The sequence below is a fragment of the Anabas testudineus genome, chromosome 7 (genome assembly GCF_900324465.2).
Source record: "Anabas testudineus chromosome 7, fAnaTes1.2, whole genome shotgun sequence".
In the NCBI taxonomy this organism is placed as follows: domain Eukaryota; kingdom Metazoa; phylum Chordata; class Actinopteri; order Anabantiformes; family Anabantidae; genus Anabas; species Anabas testudineus.
The window spans coordinates 24,889,863-24,917,761 of record NC_046616.1 but is presented as its reverse complement, the minus strand read 5'-3'; the positions used below and the strand labels follow the sequence as shown (position 1 = coordinate 24,917,761).

General features: G+C 42.0%; 1 protein-coding gene across 1 annotated transcript in view; it reads left to right on the top strand.

The window, feature by feature from the left end:
- The first annotated feature begins 3,099 nt into the window (after positions 1–3,099).
- Positions 3,100–27,899, top strand: part of gpr173 (G protein-coupled receptor 173) — a 28,459-nt gene continuing 3,659 nt past the window's right edge. The window contains exons 1-2 of the mRNA XM_026367871.1: positions 3,100–3,918; positions 22,717–24,095. Coding sequence (XP_026223656.1) covers positions 22,915–24,095 — 1,181 coding nt within the window. The 5' untranslated portion in view covers positions 3,100–3,918; positions 22,717–22,914. The remainder of the gene's footprint in view (positions 3,919–22,716; positions 24,096–27,899) is intronic.

The window sequence follows — 27,899 nt, the reverse complement described above, 5'->3', positions numbered from 1 at the left end:
GGGGATGGATGGCAGTAGATGCAAAGTGTTTGCGGCACTTCTGGGACATGGTTTTTACCCAAAGCTTAAATTAAGCTCGGCCTTCAGAGTTTGTTTGTGCCACTTCCATTGTGTCAATCAAGCGATTTAATAACTTTTCTCCAGTTTCTGAAACCCGAAAGCTTCCTTTGCCACCACCTCCACACGCGCACCTCCAGCTTCTTCCAAGCTAGCAGTACATTTCTGCACGATCACGGAAACTTTCTTCATTACAGTCAACTTCCAAGAAGCTGATCCATAACACTGCGTTAAAACCACCAGTTTACATTCTGCTAACACACAGTAACACAAGATGTTTTGTGGTAGCATTAGCATAGTTAATGCATCCAAACTTGGCCAGTGTTAAGCATTTGTCTCTGACAGGAGTTTCTAACAAGCAATTGAAAAAGCAGGAGACTCAAGTGAGGTCACTTTTACAGTATATTAAATATAATTTAATATAAAATGTTTTAATTATTAATTATTTTATTATGAATATCCATTTCAATTCAGTTTTAGGCAAATGTTAACTGTGCTCTTAATTTAAAAAAAGGAATGGAATTTACAAAAAAAAGAGGACATTTTTAAGTGCTGCTTAGAAAGACCCCAGGCGATGCCTGAGCATCCCCTTGCATTGGTCAACTTCCATTTCCCAACATGTCTATTTCAACACATGATGTTATTCACCCAACAATCCAACAATGCATGTGTGGTGAATGTAGTAATGTAGAAACACAGATCACTTTATAATTCCTTAGTCCTGCGGTTTAATATGCTAGAAAACATATACTCTATATATGTTCCACATTAACTGCTGCGTCAGGTTTAGGTGGTTTTGAAACTGTTTCATTTGAATAAATGAATCATGGAAAATTTTGATAAAATCAAGTTCATTTACATTTGTTATTTCAAATTTCGTCATTGAAACCCTTGTGAAATTGAGTTTCTATTTTTACAATTATATCCCTGGTTTGGAGTTGTAAAATGCATCTCTGTGTTTATTTGTTTATTTGAGATTATTTCTAAACAGTCTTTTTTTTGAATAATAAACTGCTGCAATTGAGTTTATTTTGCATAGATATTCAGTGAGTGGAAAAACCATTCAATACGACAGCATTGTGGTGAATCCTGTCTTTGAACAACTTGTAATTTTCAGTTTGAGTTGACAGCCACTTACCACATGTGCAGAATAACACAACAGCATCACACTTTGAAATCCCATGATCAGTTATTATAAATCAACTGTACTGTTATCATAAAACTCCTTAGGTATAGGTTTAAAGGTATGTGAACCTGACTCATGTACATTTAAAGCTTAAATATCATCAGAGAGCTTTTTTTTCGGGTTAGAAAGCAAGAAGGTTATGTAAGTTACAGGTTATTTGTCTCATATGGGTCAACTTGTCTTCTCTCAACATCATGTCTCACATAGTTCAGTACTGTTCTTGGTCAGTACTGGTCTTACTTAACTAAGTCTAATTTAACAACCGAGTCTAACAACTGAGTCACTGATGTTAGATGCAAACACTGCAATATTTTTCAGTCACTTGGGCTGTTGTTTGCTTTATGTTTGGTTCCACCATTTTCTGATTTTGGAGAAGCCTCAATTTTTTCCTGAAGGCAGCTTGAGACTTCTGTAGTTCTCAGGAAATGAACACCCACTAAGCAAATACAAAAATCATGCATTTTTATCTCAGTAATATTATTATAATATTACTTATATCCAGCTGAACATTAATTATATGTTTTTTCCACTACAGCACATGCCTTACCTGCAAACATGTTGTGTTACAGGATCCCACTGTAGGCTACTGTGACTCGGTGAGAACTCAGTTATCACTTTTCTGAATTTTCTGGGTCAAATTTCAATTTGTGCTGCTGTGTTAACAAAAAGACTTATGTGAGTCACACCTCAAAATTCCCTTTTTAGAAACAAATAGACCAAACAGACCTTTGTGAAAGTGAAAATAATCAGGATGGCAAGGATGTTACTCAGTGCTATCATTTTGTTACTGAACTTGTTGGAGTTTCTATGAATCAACAAGTCAGCCAGCAGTTTTAGTGAAGCAATCACTTGAGGTTTTACCCATTTTTGCATTGTTACCATAAATGAATGGACTTGGATAAAATTTGCCAGTAGGTTAAACGTATACATTTCTACTTTTACAAACAGGTTTTCCTCCAACATACTGTTATAATAATAATGTTAGCGAAACTTGTGTGGGACACTGTGTTTGCTTCATTGCAGAGGCAAGGTAGTGATAAACATTTTACAGTGTGCAACTTCCTACAGAGCAGACAGTTGTTGAGACATAAATCACTAATAGACAAAAACATAACTGTCTGGCCATGATAATGACAGTGGGACAGGCCAAACTCTGTAGCTTTTCATTTTATCACCACTGCCACATGTTCCAGTGACATCTGCAATCACCAGCCTGGTGGGCTGCAGACACAGATCTCAGTACTCTGCATGACTGCCATTAAAATACATGAAGAACTGTAGCTGCAATATCCAGTATCATCATCATTATCATCAACACTATAGTGTAATTTGCTTGTTTTAATTTTTTTTTTTCTAAATTAATCATATTTCATATACAGACATTACAGCCTACAATAAACTGCTTCTTCTCACGGACGATGTTGGTCTGTCTGCATTCTTAATTATCTTACCTGTCTATGCTTTAGATCTCTGTTGTTGTTCAAAAAACACATCAGCCAGACACACTGCTTTACTTTCTGAACACTTAGTCATGAAATTTTTAACAAATGTTGCCCAAAGACCTTCCTGTGGAATTATAGAGACACGTAGGGTTTTATTTTTAAATACCTCAACCAAGTGTTTTAAAATGATGAAATATCATTTCAGGTCACATGTTTTCTAATCTATAACATTATCATTATGTTGATGTTAAAAGTGTAATACAGCTATTTTAATGAAACCTCAAACTTATGGTTCTGCCGGCTTTCTTAAAATGATGTTTGGTGTTCCCTGCTGGAGATGGTGAGAGGTTCTGCCCACATCTCTCAAAAAGCTTTGGGCCGCCCCTGTCCACAGACCACTGAGGCCGGATTAAAATCACTGCTGCCGACACCAGCAGGAATCGCCTGTTCTGTTGGATGCTGCGCTTATTATCGAAACGTGCCCGACGCTCCGTTCCGCATCTAACGGAGGATATTTCCATCTACAGTGTTCTCCGCCTGCTTGTAAGACGCCTGGCCGCTGCGGGAAACTATAAGATTTGGTGTCGTTGTCATCCCGCAGCCCAAACCTACGTATTCGAGACTTCCTGGCCTCAATGCATTAGCTAGTCAACAGGCTTTCTTCTGACCAGAAACACTCGGTTTGCCTCGGCGTGCTAAAGAATTACACGAACATCAAACATCAGGTCTCCCTCTGTTTCACTGGATCGATGCGAGGTTGTGCGAGCAAGAGACGTTCTACAGGGCGTCTGCTTGTGTCCGTCAGCTCCCACACAACATGCGTTCACTGACGCCACAATAGGACAGGAAAGCACCAGCGGGTTCTACAAACACGGCTGGACACACGAGTAATAAACAATGAAGTCTGTGTGAGTAGTGATGAAGCCACCCTGTGTGTTGTCTCTGGGACTGGGGATTTATTGGCATCAGCTTCTGTGGAAAACACGAAGACATGACATGCACAAGAAAAAAGAAAGTCAGCTTTGGCTTCTTTAAATTCTTCGTTTTTTAACGGGGTTTCGGCAGCAGGTCTCCCTGAATACAGGGAGACTAGGAGCATTGACACAGACCATCAAGTGCGACTGTTTCATATTTTCTGGTCTGTCAATTCTCCGTGGGCAAAGGCAGGTGGATCGCTGTGGCCCGTATTTCAGGAAGACTCCACCGCGCGGCTTGCCTGCCACAGTGTGAAAGGTAAGCAGCAGCACAGCACAGCACTGCCATTTTGTATTACCTTTAGGTCCCCCTGCAGAATGTGATGCTGCATTTGTGATTGCAATTCGTTTGACTGGTGTAGTTTCTAGCTACCTCCTGCAGGCCCAGACTGAGGCAGCTCACTTGCTCTGGTGGCTTTTGTCCGTCTCAGCCACCACAGGGAGATCATGTAACAGAGAGTCCCATTGTGCAGGGCAGATTACGATATTTCAAACATGGGTCAGAGCAGCATGCAGTGGTCAGTGTGATGCTGTGTTGATGATAAATAATACTGAAGTTTAACTAGCTGTAGGGCCTTGCTCAGCAACAGGACAGCCAAGTGATTCCACATCAATGGATATGCTAGAGAACCTAGTAGTGTGATTTAAGCCATCAAGGTTTCTTGAAACTAGGCTACAGCATCTGGTGGCTTTCTAGTCTTCTTAAGACCTTGTCTCTCCATGTTGAGAGGCCGGATGCTGGGCCCCCCTCTCAGAGACTAACTCTGTCAACATCTCATCCAGTGAGCTTTGTTGCCTCCTCCCACCGACATCAAGCTAGAGGTATTGCTGCTGTTGCTACCCAGTTCCTGACAGTGACTCTGCCCTCCACCGCCAACCAACTTCCAGCTTTGCAAAGCCCCTCCTTTAAGACACACATCGTTTCAGTTCCCCATAGTTCTATAGGCTGTGCTATAAGAGCTGCAACCCCCCCTCTGGAGCTCATAAAAACTGGTGATCAAAGTGTAATTGATTTATTAAATTACATCTTGATCATCGCACTCCATTCCATTTATCATGCAGCGCTTACGTCTGTTCATTAAAGGAGCACCAAGTGATGTACTGACAAACCAACCTAATGATAAATAGCATTATGCATTTAGACATTAAATGTTCATTTTTAGATTTCTAGACTGAGATTGCCACTGTTGTTTTCTTTTATGGTTGGTTAACCCACATCACTTTACAGTCATGCTAGCAGCTGTGTGAGGCCACAGCTATTTTCCTACTGTAGTCACAATTGTGCTTTCAGCTAAATACTAAAATGCTGAAAATTACAATGCTAACAAGCTGCTGCTTTGCAGGTAATGTTTGATATCAACTTACTAAAGTGTTAGTTTTCAGCCCTTTCAAATAATATAAAATATGGTTTTGTAGTAAGTTAGATCAGTGATCTTTAATTCCTTTCATTTCTGTCCAACTAGGAAAAAAAACACATTTAGCAAAAAAGGTCCACGTGCTCACTGTTTGTAAAACTTTTGACCACCTTCACTGAACCTTCAACATATCATTTGTCACTGAGCTGTAAATTCTTAAAGGGGTCAAGGGGGCGGTTTAGTCCGATCCTCCCCCAGAACAGTCCATTGTCCCCCTAGTGGACATAGACTAGGGTCTGACGTCACAGAGTCCCACCTCAGGCTTGGTCCAAATACAGCCCACGGAAACTCGCAGTCCTTGTTTGGCTTATTCTGCAAATGGGAAAATGGTAGCAGCAAAGACCTGCCACAGTTCCAACTGTGACTGTTGGATTCACTTCAAGACGGAAGTTCAAAGATGGACTTATTCTGCCTGCTAAGTAACCGTAGGTCTCATTCAAAGTTTGAGGCCATAAGTGTTACCATTGTAAACATTGTGTTTTGTCTTGTTAGTTTGCTGGGTTAACCTGCTGTATGTAGTCATTAATTAACGGATAACATTAGTTTCTTGCAGGCTCTGAAGCAGAAGGAATTTTCAGGCTAATTACACAGCGGAAACAGTCAGGATGTCATAGATTAGTAGGTTAGATGGTGTTAAAGTATCTTGTTTATGTTACATTGTTAAAATGTGGCCCAGATCAGCTGTTTCTGCTGTTACCATAGAATCCCTGTGATGCACACAGACTCAGACAGGCCCTGATGGTACTCTGGGGACAGCACAGCAACACTGTGTTAATAATAAGAGTGAAGTTACTCCAAAAAGGACAGAATCACTGTCTCAGTTTTCTCTCAAACTTCTGTTTTTCCTATAGTACATCGTGCTAAAGTTTCACACCGTGAAGCTGCAGTGATAGGGACGTTAGAATGAATTGCGGTGTGTGTCTGCGTCCATCCTGTCATCTCCCTGCAGTTTCCTTTGCTGTTGCTTTCCAAATAGCACTAATTTCTCAGCTACTGATTGTTACACTGAGAACTAGATTGAAATTTGTCACAAGTTCTGCTCAACAATGAATATTCTGTTAACTGTATTCTTGTGTTCAATCTGAAAATTGTATTCTGTGCACTGATTGATTACTGACATAGCATATGGTGTGTTCAATGAATCAGAAGCTTGAAAAAAACACCTTATCCAGGAAATCAGCTGTGGGCAGGGAAGGAGTATTAAGAAAACAAGCAGGGCAGGGGTTCCTTGAGGACGAGAACCCCTGATGTGTGTTATTAGGTTAGTAAGTGCAACTATTACAAATATCTGTAAAATGTCTGATGTGATTTCACATTTAGCTTATTTGTGTGTATGTTTTGCCATGTATTAATTATCAAAAAGGCTTGAAAAATAATTGTGATATGATAAAGCAACCACACTTACTTATGTGTTCTTTGCTGTAAATGCCCATAGTCACCAAACAGTCCAGTTAGTTACACAAACTTGTTTACTGAACTTTCAGAACATCCTGATAGAAAGGTTTGTACATCTGCATAAACCTCTGCTGAAAACTTGCTTCATGAAACCAGTGAGTGTCAAGGTCTGACTCAAGCCGACCAGTGTTAAGCTGAGTTTTGCATCAATGGTCCAGCTCTGTATTTGAGTTAACACTCCGTTACTGGGGCGTCAAGGATGGTGCAAACACCACCTCTGGTACGTCAGCCTCCACGCTTCTGCAAAAAGGCGTGGGGACCACACCTTATTCTGACAGAGTCTGAAAAGAACATTTTCAGTCTGAAAAGAACATTTTCAGTCTGAAAAGAACATTTTCAGACACAGCTAAAAGCTAAAAAAAAAAAAGACCCCTTTAGACTTTCAATTATTCTGAACACCGCTAAGAACATTGACAATCCCAACACAGTGCAGCGGCTGGTTAGTGTAGTGGTAACATCACTACCTCCCATGTGGGAGACTGGGGTTCAAATCCCAGCTGTAGCCAGTAGGGGTCCTTAGGCAAGACCTCCTCACGCTGCCCTGCCTACCCTGGAACCTTGTACTGACTTGTAAGTCACTTTGGATAAAAGTGTCTGCTAAATGACTAAACATTTTAAACACAGGAAATATTACAGTGGCAAGAAAAAGTATGGGCACCCTTTGGGTTTACGTGGAGTTTTGCATGAATTGGTCATAAAATGTGCTCTTCATCTAACTCGCAACAATACAAAAACACAGTCTTCTGAAAATAATAGTACAGAAACATTATATGTTTTCATGTTTTTATTAAACATAACATGTAGACATTCACAGTGCAGGGTGGAAAAAGTATGTGAACCTTTGCACTTAATAACTGGTTGACCAGTCTTTGGCAGCAACAAACTCAACCAAATGTTTCCTGTAGTTGCAGATCAGACCTGCACAACGATCTGGAGTAATTTTGGACCACTCCTCATCACAACACTGTTTCAGTGTAGCAATATTCTTGGGATGTCTGGTGTGAATCGCTCTCTTAAGGTCATGCCACAGCATTTCAATCGGGTTGAGGTCAGGACTCTGACTGGGCCACTCCAGAAGGTGTATTTTGTTCTGTTGAAGCTATTCTTTTGTTGAATTACTTGTATGCTTTGGATCATTGTCCTGTTGCATCACCCATCCTCTGAACTCAAAAGTATGTTGGTTCATGCTACATTTAAAGCCTTCTACTAGCCTTCTGCTACTAAGCATTCAGCAAAAAGGGCTACTACGTAGATCAAGTCAACCTTTTACCGAACATGATTTATTTATTCCCGAAAGTTTGAGGTCACTTGCAAATGTCTTTTTTTCCAAAGAAAAACAGATTTTCATGCAATTCACAAAGAATTGTATCCATTTCACAAACAATTATAATTAATCAGATGATTTCTAAAGAATGATCTACATTTATGCATAGAGGCCTATTAGTCCTCTACATCAATCTCCTGGTATGGCTGCTAATTCATTTTATAAGGCTAACTGATTATGAGAAAACCCTTTTGCAATTGTGTTGCACAGCTCAGAACCATTGTAATAATGGAACAAACAAGGAAGCATGGCATTCTTTAGGTTAGCTAAATATCTGAACAGCAGTTGTTTATTTGTTTACAGGTTTAAAATGGCCATAAAGAAATAACTTTCATTAGATAATCATCAGTTCATTGTTGTCCTTAGAAAGGAAGGCTACTCAGTGCTAGAAATTGTGTGAAAACTTGAAATTTCTTATCATGCTGTCAACTACTCCCTTCTCTGAGCAGCACAAACTGACTCTAACAAATACACTAAAAGTGGGAGGCTCCAATGCACAACTGTGCATGGACAAATATCTGAGATTGTGTAGTTTAAGACAAAGCATCTCACAGGTCCTCAACTGGCAGCTGCACTAAATGGTACCTGTCAAACACCATTGTCAGCATCAACAGTGAAGAGGAGAGTTTAGGATGCTCGACTTTATGGCAGAATTGCCAAGAAAAAGACGTATCTCAGACAGGCCAATATAAACAAGACTGAGATGGGCAAAAGAGCACAGACATTGGACACTGGAAGACTGTAAGAAGGTGTCAAAGTTTGAGGTCTTCTGATCAAACAGAAGAACATTTGTGAAACACAGAACAAATTAAAAGATGCTAGAACAGTTTTTTTTTAACAGTTTGTTAAGTGTTTTTAAATCTTTTTTGTTTGTTTTTTTTGTCACTGTCTAAAATCTGCGACCTACACTGATCTCAAGATAAAGCTGAAAGTAAACGCAGTTAATAAATTATAATTGATAAATTCATAAATTCATTGGGTCAAGAGACACAAAAGGGCAAGAAGTCCTAACCTGGTATGTGAACTAAAAAGTGTGTCACACTGAATATTATTGTAATGCTTATGTTATTATATTATGTTGTATCTCATTTACGAGGGTGACTCATTAGAGGCAAGGATGCTATGTCAATAAAAAATAAACTTATAAGCTAATGAATTCATGAATGTTTTTACAAACAAAACTATCAGGGAAAAAAATGTATTAGATTCTTCCTGCATCTGGCATGGATAGACCCGAATGTACAACAGCTCTAGATTTATTTGTCAGACCTCATTCATACTTAGACTGCTTCTCTCCCTTAGATCATTATCGGTTGATGATTGATCAATTTAAAACTTCAACATGTCTTGTAGTCCCCATCCCAACTACACTGTTTAGAGGTGTTTTACCTTTGATCAGCACGTCTGTATTAGATCAGATCAATCTTTACTAATGGGCTAAGTTCCACATGCTTTTAAGGTTGCTGTAGTTAAAACTCTACTCAAAAAGCCTACTACTTCCTACTTGACTCATGGGTTTTAGCCAGGTGTATCCAATATCCCTTATCTCTAAAATCCTTGACAAATTGGTTTCAAAGCAATTATGTGACCACCTGTGCAGGAATAACCTGTATGAAGATTTTCAGTAAGGATTTAGAGTACATAACTAAATATTTAAGCAAACTTAAAAGACATAAAGGCCTGAATGTCCTGAATGAAAATGTAATTTTCCACTCATTAATTCTGACAAGACAGAGTTTACCCTGGATGACATAGCATTTGCCTCAAGTAATAATTTGAGGAATCTCAGAGTTACCAGGATTTATTATTTACTTTATATATAAAAGAAATCTTTAGAACTGACTTTTTCCACCTGAGCAATGTTGTAAAATTAGGAGCATCCTGTCTATGTCTAAGTGATGCTGAAAAACTACTCCATGCATTTGTAACTTCTAGACTGTTGTAATTCACTATTAATAGGATGTCCCAATAACTGCTTAAAAAAGCCTCCAATTAATTCAAAATGCTGCAGCCAGAGTTCTGACTAGAATTAGAAAAACATCATATTTCTCCTACATTAGCTTCTGTCCACTGACTCCCTATTAAATCCAGAATACAATTTAAAATATTTTCCTCACATATAAAACACTTATTAATCGAGCTCCATCATGTCTTAAAGATCTCATAGTTCTATATTTTCCCAGCAGAACAACTCATTCTTCTTCTCCTTGTTCCATCTCATTTCACTAAAACTTTCCTTTTTTTATAAAACTTATAGTTAGAGATAGCTAAGGTGACTCTGGATCATCTCTTAATTATGCTTCTATCAATTAGTCTTCTGGGGACCTCTATTGACTCAGACTGAGTTCTCCTCTTGTCTGTCACCTATTGTCTCTACCATTACTCCTGTCTTATCCTCCTTGCACTGGCTGCTAGTGTGTTTTTAGGATTGATTTTAAGATTTCATTAATAACTTTAACTTTAACCCAGCTATTAAGGCCTTGTGAGCCTGCACGTAGCCTGAGATCCTCTGGTAGAGATCTTCTATATGTCCCTGATGTTAGAATGAAAACAAGAGGGGAGAGAGCTTTTGCAGTTAGAGCCTCCAAACTCTGGAATGACCTCCTTGAGGAAGTAAGATTAGCTGACTCAGTAACATCTTTTAAATCTCTCCTTAAAGCATACCTCTACTGGCAAGCTTTTCCTGATCTCTTTAAACAGAGACGACTCCTTATTTATGAAGACTTCCTATTAACCTAAACGAATGTGATCGAGTTTCCTCATCTAAAGGACTGTTTCTGCTGGAGGTTTCTTCCTCTAGAAGGAGCTTTTCCTCTCCACTGTTTGCCTAGTGCTTGCTCAAGAACTTATTGGGCTACCTATGTGTTTTGTTTCTTATGTGAAGCACTTTGTAACGCATGTTTAGAAAAGTGCTCTCTAAATCATTTTATTATTAGTATTATCCTCCATTCAAATGCCACCATTGCATATCATTAACTTTGGTTTTTCTCTCTTCTGTAGTTGTTTCCTCCTCTCTGTCTCCCTCTCTGTTTTCTGAAGGTGTCTTCGACCTAGGAGTTTATTTCCAGAGTCCAGTTATGGGTCCTACCAACCTGCCCAGTGTTTTTCCTGCTTATTGTTGTTTTTTGTTGCCTGCTGTTATTTTCTCTCATCTCTTTCCACTCACCCCAACCGGCCGAGGCAGAAGGCCACCCATCCTGAGCCTGGTTCTGCTGAAGGTTTAATAATAATGACATACTTTATTGATCCCCTTGGAGAAATTGTTGTTTGGACAGCTGCAGTAGATGCGTTACTGTAGTGTGTCTGTGTCTTGTCCAAGGACACCTTGACATATACAGTGCCTATAAAAGGTATTCACCCTGTTGGATGTTTTATCCCTTTATTGACATTATAAATCAGTCATGGTCAAGAAAAGTAAAAATAAAATGTCAAAAAAAAGGCCACTTTGACAAAAACATTTAAAAAAATACCTCATTAATGTGGTGAATCTAGCCACATCAAATCATGAATCAAGCCAGTGACTTCTGTGCCGGTCCCAAGCCCAGATAGATAGAGAGGTTGCGTCAGGAAGGGCATCCGGCGTAAAAATTGCACAAATTACCATGCAAATCATCAATAAGACTTTCATACCGGATTGGTCGAGGCCCGGGTTAACAATGACCGCCACCAATGCTGTTAACCTACAGGGTGCCGGTGGAAATTTGACTACTGTTGGTCGAAGAAAGAGGGGAGGCAGAAGGGTTCGTGGTCAGAGAGAGAAGGGAAAAGGCAGGAGCATAGGTTTGAGAATAGGGACTCTTAACGTTGGCACAATGACAGGGAAAGGCAGAGAGCTGGCAGACATGATGGAGAGAAGGAAGGTAGATGTTCTGTGTGTGCAGGAGACAAGGTGGAAGGGCAGCAAGGCACGTAGTATTGGAGGAGGATACAAACTGTTCTACCATGGTGTGGATAGGAAGAGAAATGGGGTAGTAGTGATCCTGAAGGGGGAGTTTGTGAACAATGTCCTAGAGGTGAAAAGAGTCTCAGACAGTGTGATGAGCCTAAAGCTAGAAATTGAAGGGGTGATGGTGAATGTAGTCAGTGGGTATGCTTCACAAGTTGGCTGTGAGTTAGAAGAGAAGGAGAGATTCTGAAATGAGTTTGATGAGGTCATAGAGAGTATCCCCAGATAAGAGAGAGTTGTTGTTGGAGCAGACTTTAATGGGCATGCTGGTGAGGGCAACAGAGATGATGAGGAGGTGATGGGCAGGTTTGGTGTAAAGGAAAGGAATCTGGAAGGACAGATGGTGGTGGACTTTGCTAAGAGGATGGAAATGGCTGTAGTCAACACTTACTTCCAGAAGAGAGAGGAACACAGAGTGACATACAAGAGTGGAGGTAGGAGTACACCGGTAGACTACATCCTATGCAGACGAGGTCATTTGAGAGAGGTTAGTGACTGCAAAGTGGTGGTAGGAGCGAGTGTTCCCAGACAGCACTGCATGGTGGTGTGTAAGACTGACTCTTCTTCTTCCTGACTCTGGAGGTCAGGAAGAAGAAGAGAGGGAAGACAGAAAAGAAGACCAAGTGGTGGAAGCTAAAGAATGAAGAAACTTGTGAGGAATTCAGGCAGAAGTTGAGACAGGTTCTGGGTGGTCAGGATGAGCTTCCAGATGACTGGGAAACCACAGCAGAAGTTATCAGGGAAACAGGTAGGAAGGATGAAGAGTGGAAAGGCTGTTGGTCCTGATGACGTACCTGTGGAGGTGTGGAAGTGCTTAGGAGAGGCAGCAGTGGAGTTTCTAACCAGTTTGTTCAATAGGATTCTAGAGAGTGAGCAGATGCCTGAGGAATGGAGGAGAAGCGTTCTGGTTCCGATCTTTAAGAACAAGGGTGACACGCAGAACTGCAGCAAATATAGAGGAATAAAGTTGATGAGCCACACAATGAAGCTGTGGGAAAGAGTAGTGGAAGCCAGGCTTAGGAAGAAGGTGGAGATTTGTGAGCAGCAGTATGGTTTCATGCCCCGTAAGAGCACCACTAATGCTATTTTTGCTTTGAGAATGTTGATGGAAAAGTATAGAGATGGTCAGAAGGAGCTGCATTGTGTCTTTGTAGATTTAGAGAAGGCGTATGACAGGTTGCTGAGGGAGGAGCTGTGGCACTGTATGAGGTCGTCGGGAGTGGCAGAGAAGTACGTCAGAGTAGTTCAGGACATGTATGAGAGAAGTATGACAGTGGTAAGATGTGCTGTAGGTCAGACAGGGGAGTTCAAGGTGGAGGTGGGACTACACCAAGGATCAGCTTTGAGTCCCTTCTTGTTTGCTATGCTGATGGACAGGCTGACAGATGAGGTCAGACAGGAATCTCCCTGGACAATGATGTTTGCGGATGACATTGTGATTTGCAGTGAGAGTAGAGAGCAGGTAGAGGAACAGCTAGAGAGGTGGAGGTTTGCTCTGGAAAGAAGAGGCATGAAGGTCAGTCGTAGTAAGACAGAATACATGTGTCTAAATGAGAGTGATCAAGGTAGAAGCGTTAGGTTACAGTGGGCTGAGGTGAAGAAGGTGCAGGAGTTTAAGTACTTAGGGTCAACAGTTCAGTGTGATGGAGAGTGTGGAAAAGAGGTGAAGAGCGAGTGCAGGCAGGTTGGAGCAGGTGGAGGAAAGTGTCAGGAGTGTTGTGTGACAGAAGAGTGTCAGCAAGACTCAAAGGAAAGGTCTACAAGACAGTGGTGAGACCACTCTATGGGTTAGAGACGGTAGCAGTGAGAAAGAGACGAGGCTGAGATGGAGGTAGCAGAGAGGAAGATGTTGAGGTTCTCCTTAGGAGTGACGAGGTTAGACAGAATAAGGAACAAGCACATCAGAGGGACGGCTCACGTTGCCTGCGTTAGCAACCAAGTCAGAGAGGCCAGACTGAGATGGTTTGGACATGTGCAGAGGAGGGATAGTGATTATATTGGTAGAAGGATGTTGGAGATGGAGCTGCCAGGCAGGAGGGCAAGAGCACGACCAAAGAGGAGATATATGGACGTATTAACAGAGGACATGAGGTTGGCTAGTGTTAGGGTAGAAGATGCCCATGATAGAGTTTGGTGGAAAAGGATGATTCGCTGTGGAGACCCCTTATGCGAAAAGCCGAAAGAGAAGAAGACCTCATTAATGTGGTGAGTGACAGTGACATCAGGTTTCTACAAAGTAATCTCAGTTAAATAAAAATATGTAAGGTGAAATCAGTGTTTGCATTAATAGTCATCCCTTTAAAATGACTGATGTAATACAACAGAGGTCTAGATAATCTGGTGCTAGTAGTCCCACAATTAGTGAAATGGGGATCACCTGAGTGCGTCTCAAGTGATTGCAGTATAAAAAAACTTGTGTCTGGAAGGTCCGGTCAATGGTTATTTAGTATTCCTGGCTACCATTACAGAATGAAGACAAAAGAATACTCACAGCAACTAAGAGAACAGGTAATTGAAAAGCACAAGTCAGGAGATGGATGCAAAAAATCTCCAAGGCACTGAACATCTCCCAGAGTTCAGTGAAAATCATCATCAAGAAATGGAAGGAATATTGAACATGTCTAAATCTGCCTAGAATAAACTATCCACACAAACTGAGTGACTGCGAGAGAGGGAGACTAGTGAAAGAGGTCACTAGCACATCGATGATTTCTCTGAGAGAGTTACAAGCTTCAGCAACTGAGATAGGAGAGACTGTACATACAACAACTGTTGCCCGGGTTCTTCACCAGTCAAATCTTTACGGGAGAGTGGCAGGGAGAAAGCCACTGAGCTGATTCCTGGTTCCTTCTGGCTACTTGCTGTGGTGTCTTTGGACAATACATTGAAACCCCCATAGCAGTGCGGACATCTACTGTCTGGCGGCTGTCCAACAACAAAAAAGGGGATCAATGATTCAAGATTCAAAAATAATTGTTTGCCTCATTACAGACTGAAAGAAAGGGAACCATAACCAGCATACAACATAAATACACAATGATATCAGTAGCGAGAATTTAATATACAGGTGCTGGTCATGTAATTAAAATATCATCAAATAATGTATTTACTTCACTAATTCTGTTCAAAAAGTGAAACTTGTTTTCAAAGATTCAAAGTGTTTATTGTCATATGCACAGTGAGAAAACGAGTTTCCCTGTGCAATGAAATTCTTTCCTTGCCGTCCACAGTGAATGCCAACAGCTTAAAACAGTACAATACAATAGGGCTTAGAAATAAGAATAGAATACAAGTAAATAAATAGAATCAGGTAATGTTAATAAAATAAAATAAAGTATGTGCAAAATAGTGCATTACAAAATGTGCAAATAGTACAGCAGCAGTATCATTAATATCGTAACATATTGTATGTTGTGGAAGTTATGCATTTAAGGGTCTGATGGCTGAGGGAAAGAAGGAGTTGCTTAGTCTGGACGTCCTGCATTTCACACTCCTGTACCTTCGTCCTGAGGGGAGAAGTGTGAACAGTCCATATTGGGGATGTGTGGGGTCTTTGAGGATGGTAGCAGCTCTCCTGTGAACTCTACGATGGTAAATGGTCTGCAGAGAGGGCAGTGGAGTTCTGATGATCCTCTCAGCAGTCTTCACCACTCTCTGCAGACGTTTACGGTCTGCCACAGTAGTGTTGCCTAACCACACAGTAATGCAGCTGGTAAGGACGCTCTCCACAACACAGCTGTAGAAGCTGTTGAGGATATTGGGAGACATACCAAACTTCCTCATCCTTCTTAAGAAGTACAGTCTTTGTTGTGCCTTCTTGACCAGTTGGGTGGTGTTTAGTGTCAAGGTGAGGTCCTCACTGATGTTGACCCCCAGGTATTTAAAGCTGCTCACCCTTTCCACTTCAAACTCTCGGATAAACAGTGGCTGGTGAGTTGAGCTCTTTTTCTCATGTCCACTATCATCTCCTTTGTCTTGACTATGTTGAAGGTGAGATTGTTGTCCTCACACCATGCCACTAGACTGGCCACTTCCCTCCTGTAGGCTACTTCGTCCACACCAGTGATCTTTCCTATCACTGCTGTGTCATCAGCGAACTTCAGGATGCTGTTGTCCTTATGGGAGGCAACACAGTCATGTGTGAACAGCGTGTAGAGGATGGGACTGAGAACACACCCCTGTGGGCTGCCAATGTTTGTTATTGTAGTGGCTGAAGCCTTATTTCCAATCCTGACAGACTGTGGTCTGCCAGTCATGAAGTCTAGGAGCCAGTCACAGAGTGTAGGGTGTAGTCCAAGTGTTAGCAGTTTGTGAGTGAGCTTACGAGGAACGACTGTATTGAAGGCAGAACTGTAGTCGATAAAGAGCATCCTGATATAAGTCTCCTTATCTTCCAGGTGGTAGAGGGAAATGTGAAGGGCTGCGGCAATAGCATCTGAAGTGGACCTGTTGGGTCGGTATGCATATTGCAGGGGGTCCAATGTATCCGGCATACTGCTTTTGATATGGGCCAGCACCACTCTCTCAAAACACTTCATAATGATTGGAGTGAGTGCTACTGGCCTGTAATCATTTAAGCAGGTTGGGGGCTCTTCTTAGGGAGGGGGACAATGGTTGTAGTCTTTAAACAGGTGGGGACGATGCACTGACCAAGTGAGAGATTGAAGATGGAGGTGAGTGCATCAGCCAGCTCTGTAGCACAAGCTCTGAGGGCCCGCCCAGGAATGTTGTCTGGTCCTGCTGCTTTGCGGGGGTTGATCTTCCTCAGCATTTTGCATACCTCAACGGTTGGCACATTAGGAGGAGGGGAAGGGGGCTGGGTAATCCGGGTGTGTGTGTGCCTTTCTGTAGTGTTCCCATCGGTCTCAAAACGGGCATAGAATGTGTTGAGGTCATCCGGTAGGCTGTCTGAGGAGCTGATGGTAGTGCTCATAACAGTCCTGTAGTCTGTGATGTGTTGCAGGCCTTGCCACATACGCCCGGCGTCAGCAGTGGAGTAGAAACTGTCCAGCTTCTCTCTGTACTGCTTCTTGGCTGCTGTGATGGCTCTTCTCAGTCCGTACTTCGCTGCTTTGTACTCTGTCTCATTGCCTGATGTGAATGCAACAGATCGAGCACGCAGCATGTGACGTACCTGACTGTTTATCCAGGGCTTCTGATTGGGGAACTTCCTGGCCTGTATGGTGGGTATAATGTTTTCAACACAAGTGCTGATGTACCCAGTTACATACTCAGCATAGTCCTGTATGTTGACAGAGGAGTCATCCTGAGTGGCTGCAACTTTAAACACATCCCAGTCTGTTGAAGCAAAACAATCCTGCAAGATCTGTTCACTCTCTCCTGTCCAAAGTTTAACCTGTCTAGTGACAGGGTTTGTCTGTTTCAGTCTTTGTCTATAGGCCGGGTACATAAACAAAGAAATGTGATCTGAGTGTCCAAAGTGGGGGCGGGGTGCGGCTCTGTATGCATCACGTATATTACTATAAACTTTGTCCTGTGTGTTATTTCCGCGGGTGGGAATGTTCACATGTTGGGAGTATTTGGGAAGTACTGTCCGTAAGTTGCACTGATTGAAGTCGCCAGCAGCAATAAAGACAGCATCTGGATAGTCTGTCTCTAAGGTATTAAAAACATCATGGAGCTTACCCAGCGCTGCTGCGGAGTTCGCACGCGGAGGGATGTAAACAGCCGCTATGAACACAGCAGTAAATTCCCTCGGTAGATAGTAGGGACAGCATTTCAGCAGTAAAAACTCCATGTCCGGCGAACAGTAATTGTAAACAGTCTGTGGGTTCCCACACCACGAATTGTTGATAAACACACACACACCTCCTCCTTTCCCTTTACCGGAGGCTGCGGTCCTGTCTCCTCAGTGAATGGAATGAGTCTGTAGCTGAATAGAGGATTCCGGGACTTTCTCTGAGAGCCATGTCTCGGTAAAAATCAGAGCACAGCATTCTCTTATCTCCCGTTGTGATGTAATTCTTGCCCTCAGTTCGTCCAGTTTATTTTTCAGAGAGCGCACGTTAGCCGGCAAAAGACTGGGTAGCGGTGGTCGACGAGCTCAGGCTTTTAGCCTAGCGTGGAGCCCTCCTCTCTTGCCTCACTTGCGTCGACGTCTCCGGAGCGCTCTCCTCGGGTCAGCTATCTCACTCAGGCCCGGTGCTTTGGGGCCTTCCTGGGGGCGGTGGCGGTGATTCCAAGGGCGAACAATGGGTTGCAGCTCCACAGGAATAAAATCAGTAAAATCAGTAAATTTGGTATTGTTACTTAAGTTAGCTATGTCCAGTAGTGCCTGTCTGTTGTAGGTTAGCAGTGCAAGGCAGTTATGCATTGTAGAGAAAAACAAAAAACAAACAAAAGAAAGAAAAACCGACATTCAAGAGCAGAGCGAGCAAACACGTCTGCCTCGGGGAGCGCCATGTTGTATAATATATTCATGCATTACACACAGACTCATATACTTCAAGTGTTTATTTATTTTTTATTTTGAAATTAGAACTGACAACTAATGAAAAACCCAAATTAAGTATCTCAGAAAATTAGAATATTACTTAAGACCAATACAAAGAAAGGATCTTTAGAAATATTGGCCAACTGAAAAGTATGTACATGAAAAGTATGAGCATGTACAGCACCCAAAACTTGTTGGGGCTTCTTTTGCCTGAATTACCGCAGCAATTTGGCGTGGCATGGAGTTGATCAGTCTGCAGCACTGCTCAGGTGAGAGCCCAGGTTGCTCTGATAGTGGCCTTCAGCTCTTCTGTATTGTTGGGTCTGGCATATCGCAGCTTCCTCTTCACAATACCCCATAGATTTTCTATGGGGTTGAGGTCAGGCGAGTTTGCTGGCCAGTTAAGAACAGGAATACCATGGTCCTTAAACTAGGTACTGGTAGATTTGGCACTGTGTGCAGGTACCAAGTCCTGTTGGAAAATGAAATCTGCATATCCCTAAAGTTGGTCAGCTGCAGGAAGCAGGAAGTGCTCTAAGACTTCCTGATATACAGCTGCTTTAACCGTGGAACTCAGGAAACACAGTGGAGCAACACCAGCAGATAACATGGCACCCTAAACCCTCACTGACTGTGGAAACTTTACCCTGGAGCTCAAGCAACGTGGATTTTGTCCCTCTCCTCTCTTCCTCCAGACTCTGGGACCCTGATTTCCAAAGGAAATGCAAATTTAGTTTCATCAGAGACCATAACTTTGGACCACTCAGCAGCAGTCCAGTCCTTTTTGTCTTTAGCCCAGGCGAGATGCTTCAGATGCTGTCTGTTGTTCAAGAGTGGCTTGACAGAAGGAATGCAACAGCTGAAACCCATGTCTTGCATACGTCTGTGTGTAGGGGCTCTTGAAGCACTGACTCCAGCTGCAGTCCACTCTTTGTGAATCTCCCCTGCATTTTTGAATGGGTTTGGTTTCACAGTTCTCTCCAGGGTGCGGTTATCTCTATTGCTTGTACACTTTTTTCTACCACATCTCTTCCTTCCCTTCGCCTCTCTATTAATGTGCTTGGACACAGAGCTGTGTGAACAGCCAGCCTCTTTTGCAATGACCTTTGTGTCTTGCCCTCCTTGTGCAATGTGTCAATGGTCGTCTTTTGGACTATCAAATCAGCAGTCTTCCCCATGATTGTGTAGCCTACAGAACTAGACTGAGAGACCATTTAAAGGCCTTTGCGGGTGTTTTGAGTTAATTAGCTGATTAGAGTATGGAAAAATCCTTTCTGTATATTGATCTTAAGTAATATTCTAATTTTCTGAGATACTGAATTTGGGTTTTTCATTAGTTGTCATTTATAATAATCAAAATTAAAAGAAATAAACCCTTGAATTATATGAATCTGTGTGTAATGCATGAATATAATATACAAGTTTCACTTTTTGAACAGAATTAGTGAAATAAATCAACTTTTTGATGATATTCTAATTATATGACCAGCACCTGTGAATACAGAAAATGTGATGAATGAAAACGGCTTAATATTTATAGTCCAGGGTGGAATTACAGCAATTATAAGACATAAATTGTCAGTTCCCTCACCTTTTACAAAGGGGGGAGGAATTGTAGAGATTGATGGCCACATGTACAAAGGACCTCCTGTGGTGCTCTGTGGAGCACTTGATGTTAAGTCTTTGACTGAACTTGCTCCTCTGTCCAGCCAACACACTGTGCAGTGGGTGGGAGGGATTGGCCAGCATTGAGAGAAGTTTGGACAGCATCCTCCTCTCAGCTACAACATGTAGAGCAGGGGTCGCTAACAACGCGGACCGCGGTCCGGACCCGGACCCAAAAACTTTCCCAAACGGACCCGGGGCTACAGACCAAACCGAACATTTCATTCCAAATCTAGCGGGACACCTTAAGAAATCTGGGGAGTGTCAACCTGCATGTTCTTTAATTTCTCTCCCAGCAGTGCAGGCCAGATGGTGTTGAATGCACTGGAGAAATCAAAAAACATGATCCTCACTAAGCCCCCAGGCTTGTCCAGGTGGATGTAGGTGCGATGGAGCAGATGTATGATGGCGTCATCCACTCCAAGATGGGGTGGATAGGCAAACTGCAGTGGGTCAAGTGAGGGTTTGACCAGATGTCGTAGGACTCCAGGATCAGCCTCTCAAAACGCCACTGATCTGTAGTCATTGAAGACTCTGGGACGTGGTGTCATATTCACAGGAACTAGGCACGACTTTTTCAACTCTCTCCAGATGCAGGCTGAGGTTGAAGATGTGCTGGAGAACACCACATAGCTGAGGAGGACAGGCTTTCAGCATCCTTGGGCTGACTCCATCTGGACCTGCAGCCTTTGTGGGGTGAAGCCTGGTTACTGAACTGTAGTGGTCTTTGTGACTGAGCCTAGAAGCGATTGAAAAAGTAGAGCTGTAGACATTTTTAACATTAGCATACAACAGGCCCAATGTCCTCTCCCCCCTGGTGGGACAGCTCACAAACTGGGTAAAGGGAACAAGTGTCTTGGTGAGGGTGGCGTGATTAAAGTCTCCGGAGATCATATAGAAGGCGTCAGAGTGTGAAAACTCTCTGGGCAAATAATATGGACGAAGTCCCACAGCCAGCAGTTCGAAATCAGGGCTACAGACTCTTTGACAGTCACATGTCCAGGATGGCACCACCTGTTGTTAATGAGAACGGCAAGCCCCCCTCCTGTCACCTCCTGTCCCAGGGCACAGTGCCTAAACCATATATATTTACACTGGAGTCAGGAATACCATCATGCAGGCATGTCTCTGTAAAACACATTAAACTACACTCGGCACAGATTTTCTCCATCCTCACCAGAGCTGTCAGTTCGTCCATTTTATTGTCCAGGGATGTCACATTGCCCATAATCAGAGAGGGGAGATGCGGCTTAAATCTTCTCACCTTCTCTCTGCGCATCGCTCTTCTTCGCTCTGTATTTCCTCCTTGCTGTTTTTGCCATCCCCTCGTTGTCCTCTTTCTGATCTCATCTGGGATGTTTAAAGTCCAGGACAAAGTTTGATCTTTTACTCCATCTGTCCTGAATAAAATCAGCTGATCCCGTGTGTAAACAAAGGAGCTGGCTCCATAATAACGGAGCAGCTGCTGCGCTCCAGTTTTCCGAATGAGTGAAAGTATGAATCCAAAGGTTAAAACTCTCTCGAACAACATGATGTGAGAGGGTATAACTTAATTTCAAACTAGTTATTTATCTACACAAAATAAAACAAAATGAGATAAAATACAGAAAAGAAATCACAAGGAAGAGAACAAATGTAAATTAGCTACAGCACGGCTCGCGCCTGCGCGCTTAACATTTTATTATTTCATTATTTTATAAATATCATTATAAAAAAACTGTGAGAAAAAAACTGAATTCAGTTCGCCAAGGCCTGTGAAAGACTCCATCGTCCAGTGGAAGAGGGGTCTTTGGTCTGATGAGGCCAAAACGGTGCTTTTTGTCCATCAGACAAGAGACAATGTTTGGCAAACGTGAAACACACCATCCCCACTGTAAATGACGGTGGTGGCCGCATCATGCTGTGCGGATGCTTTTTGGCAGCCCGCCCTGGAAGGCTTGTTATGGTAGAGAGTAAGATGAATGCGGCAAAATATAGGACAATCCTGGAGGACAATCTTATTCAGTCAGCAAAACAGCTACCACTTGGGAGAAGACATCAAGGTGAATGTCCTGGAGTGAGCGAGTCAAAGCTGGGCTGTTCACACCCTAACCTGATCCCCACACACCCTGACAGAGCTTGAGCAGTCAAAGAAGAATGACATAAAATTCCAGTCCAGATGTTCAAGCCTAATTGAGACCTATCCACAGAGACTCCATGCTGTGATTGCAGTCAAAGGTGCATCTACTAAATATTGACCTGAAGGGGGTGAATATTAATGCAAACACTGATTTCACCTTATATATTTTTATTTAAGTGACATTACTTTGTAGAAACCAATTTTCACATTGACATTAATTGGGTATTCTTTTGAATTCTTTTGTCAAATTGCAAACTTTTATTGCCTATGGTTGATTTATAATGTCAATAAAAGAATGAAACATCCAAGGGGGTGAATACATTTTATAGGCACTGTAGTCAGGAAGAACCAGGAATTGAACCAGAAACCCTAGGGTTTATAGACAACTGCTTTACCAACTGAGCCCTAAAAGTTTCTTCCGTTAAAGGGAGTTTATTGTCACCTAGTGTCTTTGCTTAAGTGGGGTTGTTGGGTTTGTTTATATAATTCTGTATATAGGTACATTTTGTAAGATTTTAAACCTTAAACACTGTAAAGTGCCTTGAGATAACATCTGTTGTGATTTGGTGCTATACAAATATAACTGAATTGAAATGAAAGTCTCATGTTTTGTTTTTTTTTTATCCGTAATGCTTTTTAACAAACTCCTAATTTTGTGTTTTTTTCTGGTTGTTTTCAGGCTCTTGGAGAGGATCAGGTGGTGAGACGACAAAATATACCAATAAAACAAACCTGCTCAAAATGGGACAATGTGGATTGAGGTGTTTCTGTTCCCTGTGAACTGCAGAAAGGAAGCAACCACGAAGACGAAAGAACGACTAGCAGTTGGAGGAGGCAGTGTTGTAGTGGTGGCTTTGGTGTTTGGAGGAAAGGTGGTATGGGTGGGGAGGCATTTGGGATGGCAAATGGAAACGAGAGCAGTGAAGGGCCTGCTGGGCCAATGGCAGCTATGGTGGCTACTGCAGGAAGTGTGGTAGCAGAGAGTCCTTCATCAGCTGTCTCTACCTATATTAAACTGGTGCTACTAGGGCTGATTATTTGCATCAGCCTAGTGGGTAACCTAGTAGTGTCTCTGCTCGTACTGCGGGACCGAACTCTGCACAAGGCACCTTATTACTTTCTGCTGGACTTGTGCCTGGCAGACACCATTCGATCAGCCATCTGCTTCCCCTTTGTGCTGGTGTCTATTAAGAACGGCTCAGCTTGGACTTACAGTGTGCTGAGCTGCAAGGTAGTGGCCTTCATGGCAGTGCTCTTCTGCTTCCATGCCGCCTTTATGCTGTTTTGCATCAGTGTAACACGCTACATGGCCATTGCACATCATCGTTTTTACTCAAAGCGTATGACATTCTGGACATGTGTGGCAGTGGTGTGTATGGTGTGGACACTATCTGTGGCGATGGCTTTTCCACCTGTTTTTGATGTGGGCACCTACAAATTTATTCGTGAGGAAGACCAGTGCATCTTTGAGCATCGCTACTTCAAGGCTAATGATACACTCGGCTTCATGCTAATGCTGGCTGTGCTCATTCTAGCCACACACGTTGTCTACATGAAGTTACTTCTCTTCGAGTACAAACACCGTAAGATGAAGCCAGTCCAGATGGTGCCAGCTATTAGTCAGAACTGGACCTTCCATGGGCCAGGGGCTACTGGCCAAGCTGCAGCAAACTGGATTGCGGGTTTTGGCAGGGGCCCAATGCCGCCTACTCTGCTGGGAATCCGGCAGAACTTGCACAACCAGAATCGGCGCCTATTGGGCATGGAAGAGTTCAAAGCAGAGAAGCAGCTTGGCAGGATGTTCTACATGATCACCCTGCTGTTCCTGGTGCTCTGGTCTCCCTATATAGTGGCTTGCTATTGGAGGGTGTTTGTCAAGGCTTGCACAATACCACACAGGTACCTTTCCACCACCGTGTGGATGAGTTTTGCCCAAGCCGGGGTCAACCCTATTGTCTGTTTCTTCCTTAACAAAGACTTGAAGAAAGGGCTCCTTTCCCACCTACCAGCCTGCTGCAGGACTAAACCTCATTTGCCACGAGAGCCTTATTGTGTCATGTAAGCAGACATAATGATGTATACATGGAGAAAGACGGCAGCCAAAAGAATGATTGATGTTTATTTGCGATGTGAGCTACTTTTAAGCAGTGGTGTGTGTTAAGCATGTATCACAATCTACCAAGCCCTTTTCATTGTACTGCAAACATAGTCATACCTTGACTTTTGATAACCAGTAAAAATGCTTTAAACATGTAAGTAATAATGTACCATTGTGTAAATCAAACAAACTGCAAACAAATTACATAAGCTGACAAAAGAATGTCAAGAATGGATTGGTTTAGTGAGGAACAAAGAAGCATCTCAAATCTAGAATTTCCCAACGTACTGGGTTGGTTAGATAAGCAAAATAATGGTGTGTGTCTGTGTCTGTGTGTGTGTCTGTGTGTGTTTGTGTTTGGCAGTAGTGGGGAAATAAGAGGACATGAGTCAGAAAAATGCAACAAAGGCCCCGGGACCACATTTAAACTGGGAACACTACTGTTTATAGTTGGCATTTTATTCAATGAGTCACAAAGGTGACCTCTATTTAATTTCAAGACAGCTATTTTATTAACAGTATTTAAAATCTGTAAGGAAGTTCAATATTCTGATTGTCTGACTAAAAGCTCTATCCAAAGAGAGTCTTTGGTCCACTGTTTACCTATGGAGAGTCACAGCATCCTTAAAAAGCAAGTTTTTGTTATGTAAAGGTAAAACGTCTGTCCAATTTGAAAAGTGGGAATCAAAATGATAAAATAAGGTTTGTACACTCAGGCCTGAAATTGACTTTGATATGAACTCTGGAAGTCAGCCTAAGCGATGAGTTTTATGAATATGATACTTCTGAGGTCTGCTTTTTGTGGAAATGTATTTCAGAGACTGTGAAAGTCATGGTATTTGGAGCTCTCTTGAAAATATATTATGGTCAGTTTTATGAGGAAGAAACATGTTGCCCTGCAGTAATATCCTTTCATAGTTTTTAAACCATGGAGCTCTGTAGCTCTGTAGCACAGTGGAATAATCTAAATCAGGTTCTGCATTCACAAATGCTACAGTAGAGAGAAGGGTGTGATTATAAGATTGTAGTCTTTTATGGGATTAATTGACAAACAAGAATCTAGAAAATCCCTGGTCTTATTCTATACGAAGAAAGTGTTCCTATAAATGAGGAATATGGTATTAGTTTCTAGTGTTTGAAGAAGACACATCACAGACAGAAACACCAACAAATGCTGCACACCAGCTCTTTATGTCTTTGTTGTCAGGTATTCTCAATCTGTTACTCACACCAACCCAGCTAACTGCAGAAAACAGAGGGAACAAATAGCATAGTAGTATAGTTCATGACTTCAATCTGAACATAGTGCCCAGTTGCAGAAAGTAGTTGTCCTAAGAAATCAGATAAGTTAGGATGTGTTGTAAATCACGTTCCACTTCCCAGACCTTTTTACTTTGTGCCATTTCTTCTGTGTCAGCATTTTGACTAAAAATATATGTTAGATATATTACCTTCAGAAACGCCCCATGAAGGAAAAAAACATAATGTCAGGAGTAGATTTTTGACTCCACTAGAGTTGCCACTCTAACCAGGCTGCAGATGTCCACCAGACATGAGCACGTCAGCTGTTGTATATAAAAATGCCTGTATTTGTTGATAATTTAATTTAATTAATAGTAATTATTCATTTTAATTGTATGTTTTACTGAAGTGTGTGAGGAGGGAGCACAGATGCTACTGTTTTTCTTATATTAAGTTATTCAGTAGAAAACATCAGATAGCATTCTGCATCCTGTTATTGATACAGTACCAGTAGAGGTGCCTTGATCATGTTTCCTGAAAACCTGCTTGAGCCAGTGTTGCTAGAGCAGAGTTCTGTTGAGACAGACTTTCTGTTCCCTCAAAGGTCAACACACTTTACTAGTGGCTAGGCTGTCAGAGTTCACCAACACTGAAGTCAATACAAAAATTATTGTGGATTTACTGCTCTGTTAGTTATCCACTAATGGATCAGTTTCAGTCTAAACTGCGGTTTGTAGTGGCATTAGGTTGAATGGTTCCTGTCTGTACTTAAAAGTAGAAACTGGGAAAGGAAACAAGATTAAAAGGTGACCTCACTTATTTTTTAACTTGCTTCCTGTGGTTCTGCTGTAGTTCGATGAGTACATAAATTTGAATGGCAATATACTCGCCTCATCCTTTGTTTTAAATACAGAGGTTGTAATCTTGTTCAAGCTGCTCCTCCAGATCTCCTCCGGACTCTGGAGAAGGTTTTTCAGCTAGATGCAGATATTTGCACATAGGGATGTCCAGTTCCCCTGTCACTCAGTAGTCTTCTTTTCTTTTTCTGTACATACAGGTCAGTGTTTTTACCATTTGTTCTGTTCAGTAACTGCTTGTTAGTCGATTTTTGTGCAAAATCTCACCACAGAGAAACTCCGAAGTGTTGATGGTGTACTGTACAACTGAGTAAACGAAGTCTAATGTTGATTTAAAATCGTTGAAAGTCAGAGAACAGGAAGCCGCACTAGTCTGATGAGCAGGAAGAATGTGTGGTTATAGAACAAGTGTGGACCAGAGTTTGTCTTCAGACCTCCTGGCAAGAAACCCTGCAATCAGACAGATGAGACACAGACAGCGTAGTCTTTGTACAAAGGGCACCCTCCTCAGTGTAACACCCTGAGAGAGTACACCGAGGGAGTTCCTTGTTCTTTTATTTATAGTCATGTGATATAAGAATGTACACAGTGTGAGTGGGTGTGATTATGTGTATGTGTGTATGTCTGTGTATGTGTATGTCTGTGTGTGGGAACCGGGCTATTCCGGTCCTGGGGTCTGTCGGTTATGTGTGTATGGGTGAAGGCTGTGTATAAACCAAAACATTAAGAAAGCATGAGTGCAGAGTGTGACAATATGATTAGCTGTTTCACAGTTTTCTCTTAACATATATTAAAAGAAAGTCCTGAATAAAGACTTCTTAGTAGGCTACAGTATGTAACTGGGCACTAATAACTGTACCTGGCTTTCTAATCATAAGCCACATTTGCTCCATGTCGCAATATGTAGCTATGTGAAATATACAAGAATGTGTCCTCCCTCACAGCCATTTCTAGCCACCCAGAGCCTTTTGGTCTGCAGGGGCTTGATCTCACACCTTGGTGTTTCTGCTGTAAACTGAGATTTCGCCAGTCTTAGCTGCCACCTATTAGTGCTTGATACAGAAAATCCATTACTCAGTATGCAAAGCAAAATAAGAGCTCAAAACATTATTTTTTTTTAGGCCACATTGATGAGATGACTGAAAAGTCACAGCTGTCACTGTGAGCAAGACACAACCAGCAGTCTTTTTCTCCTGCACGAACAAAACCTGGAAGATAAGCTCATAAGTTGACAGTGAAGTCTGCCGTTACGACCTATTTAGATCGTACTGTAATTAGACACTCTTTACCCAGGGTACTGCAGAGGTGGGGTTTCAGTAGACATCTAGATAAAATCTAGATAGAACCATTTCCTTTTTTATTACTGTTTGTCTCTCAAAAAAAGTTAATTGAAATGTGACTTGTAAATTGGCACAGAGATTGTAACTCAAGCAAATGAAAACATGACATGGCCCTAAGCTGTAGTGGGTGTTGTGAATGGGGCCCCGTAGTCTCTGATGTGGTACATCTGACCAGCATCAGCAACTCACTGAGAATCACTAATCTTGTTTTAATTTTCAGAATTATGGCCTTACTCCATAAAAATGTCAAACCAATGCAACAAATAGAAGAGACATGTTTCTTCTGTGTGCGCTGAGAACACTGTGGACACTATGACATTTGTTG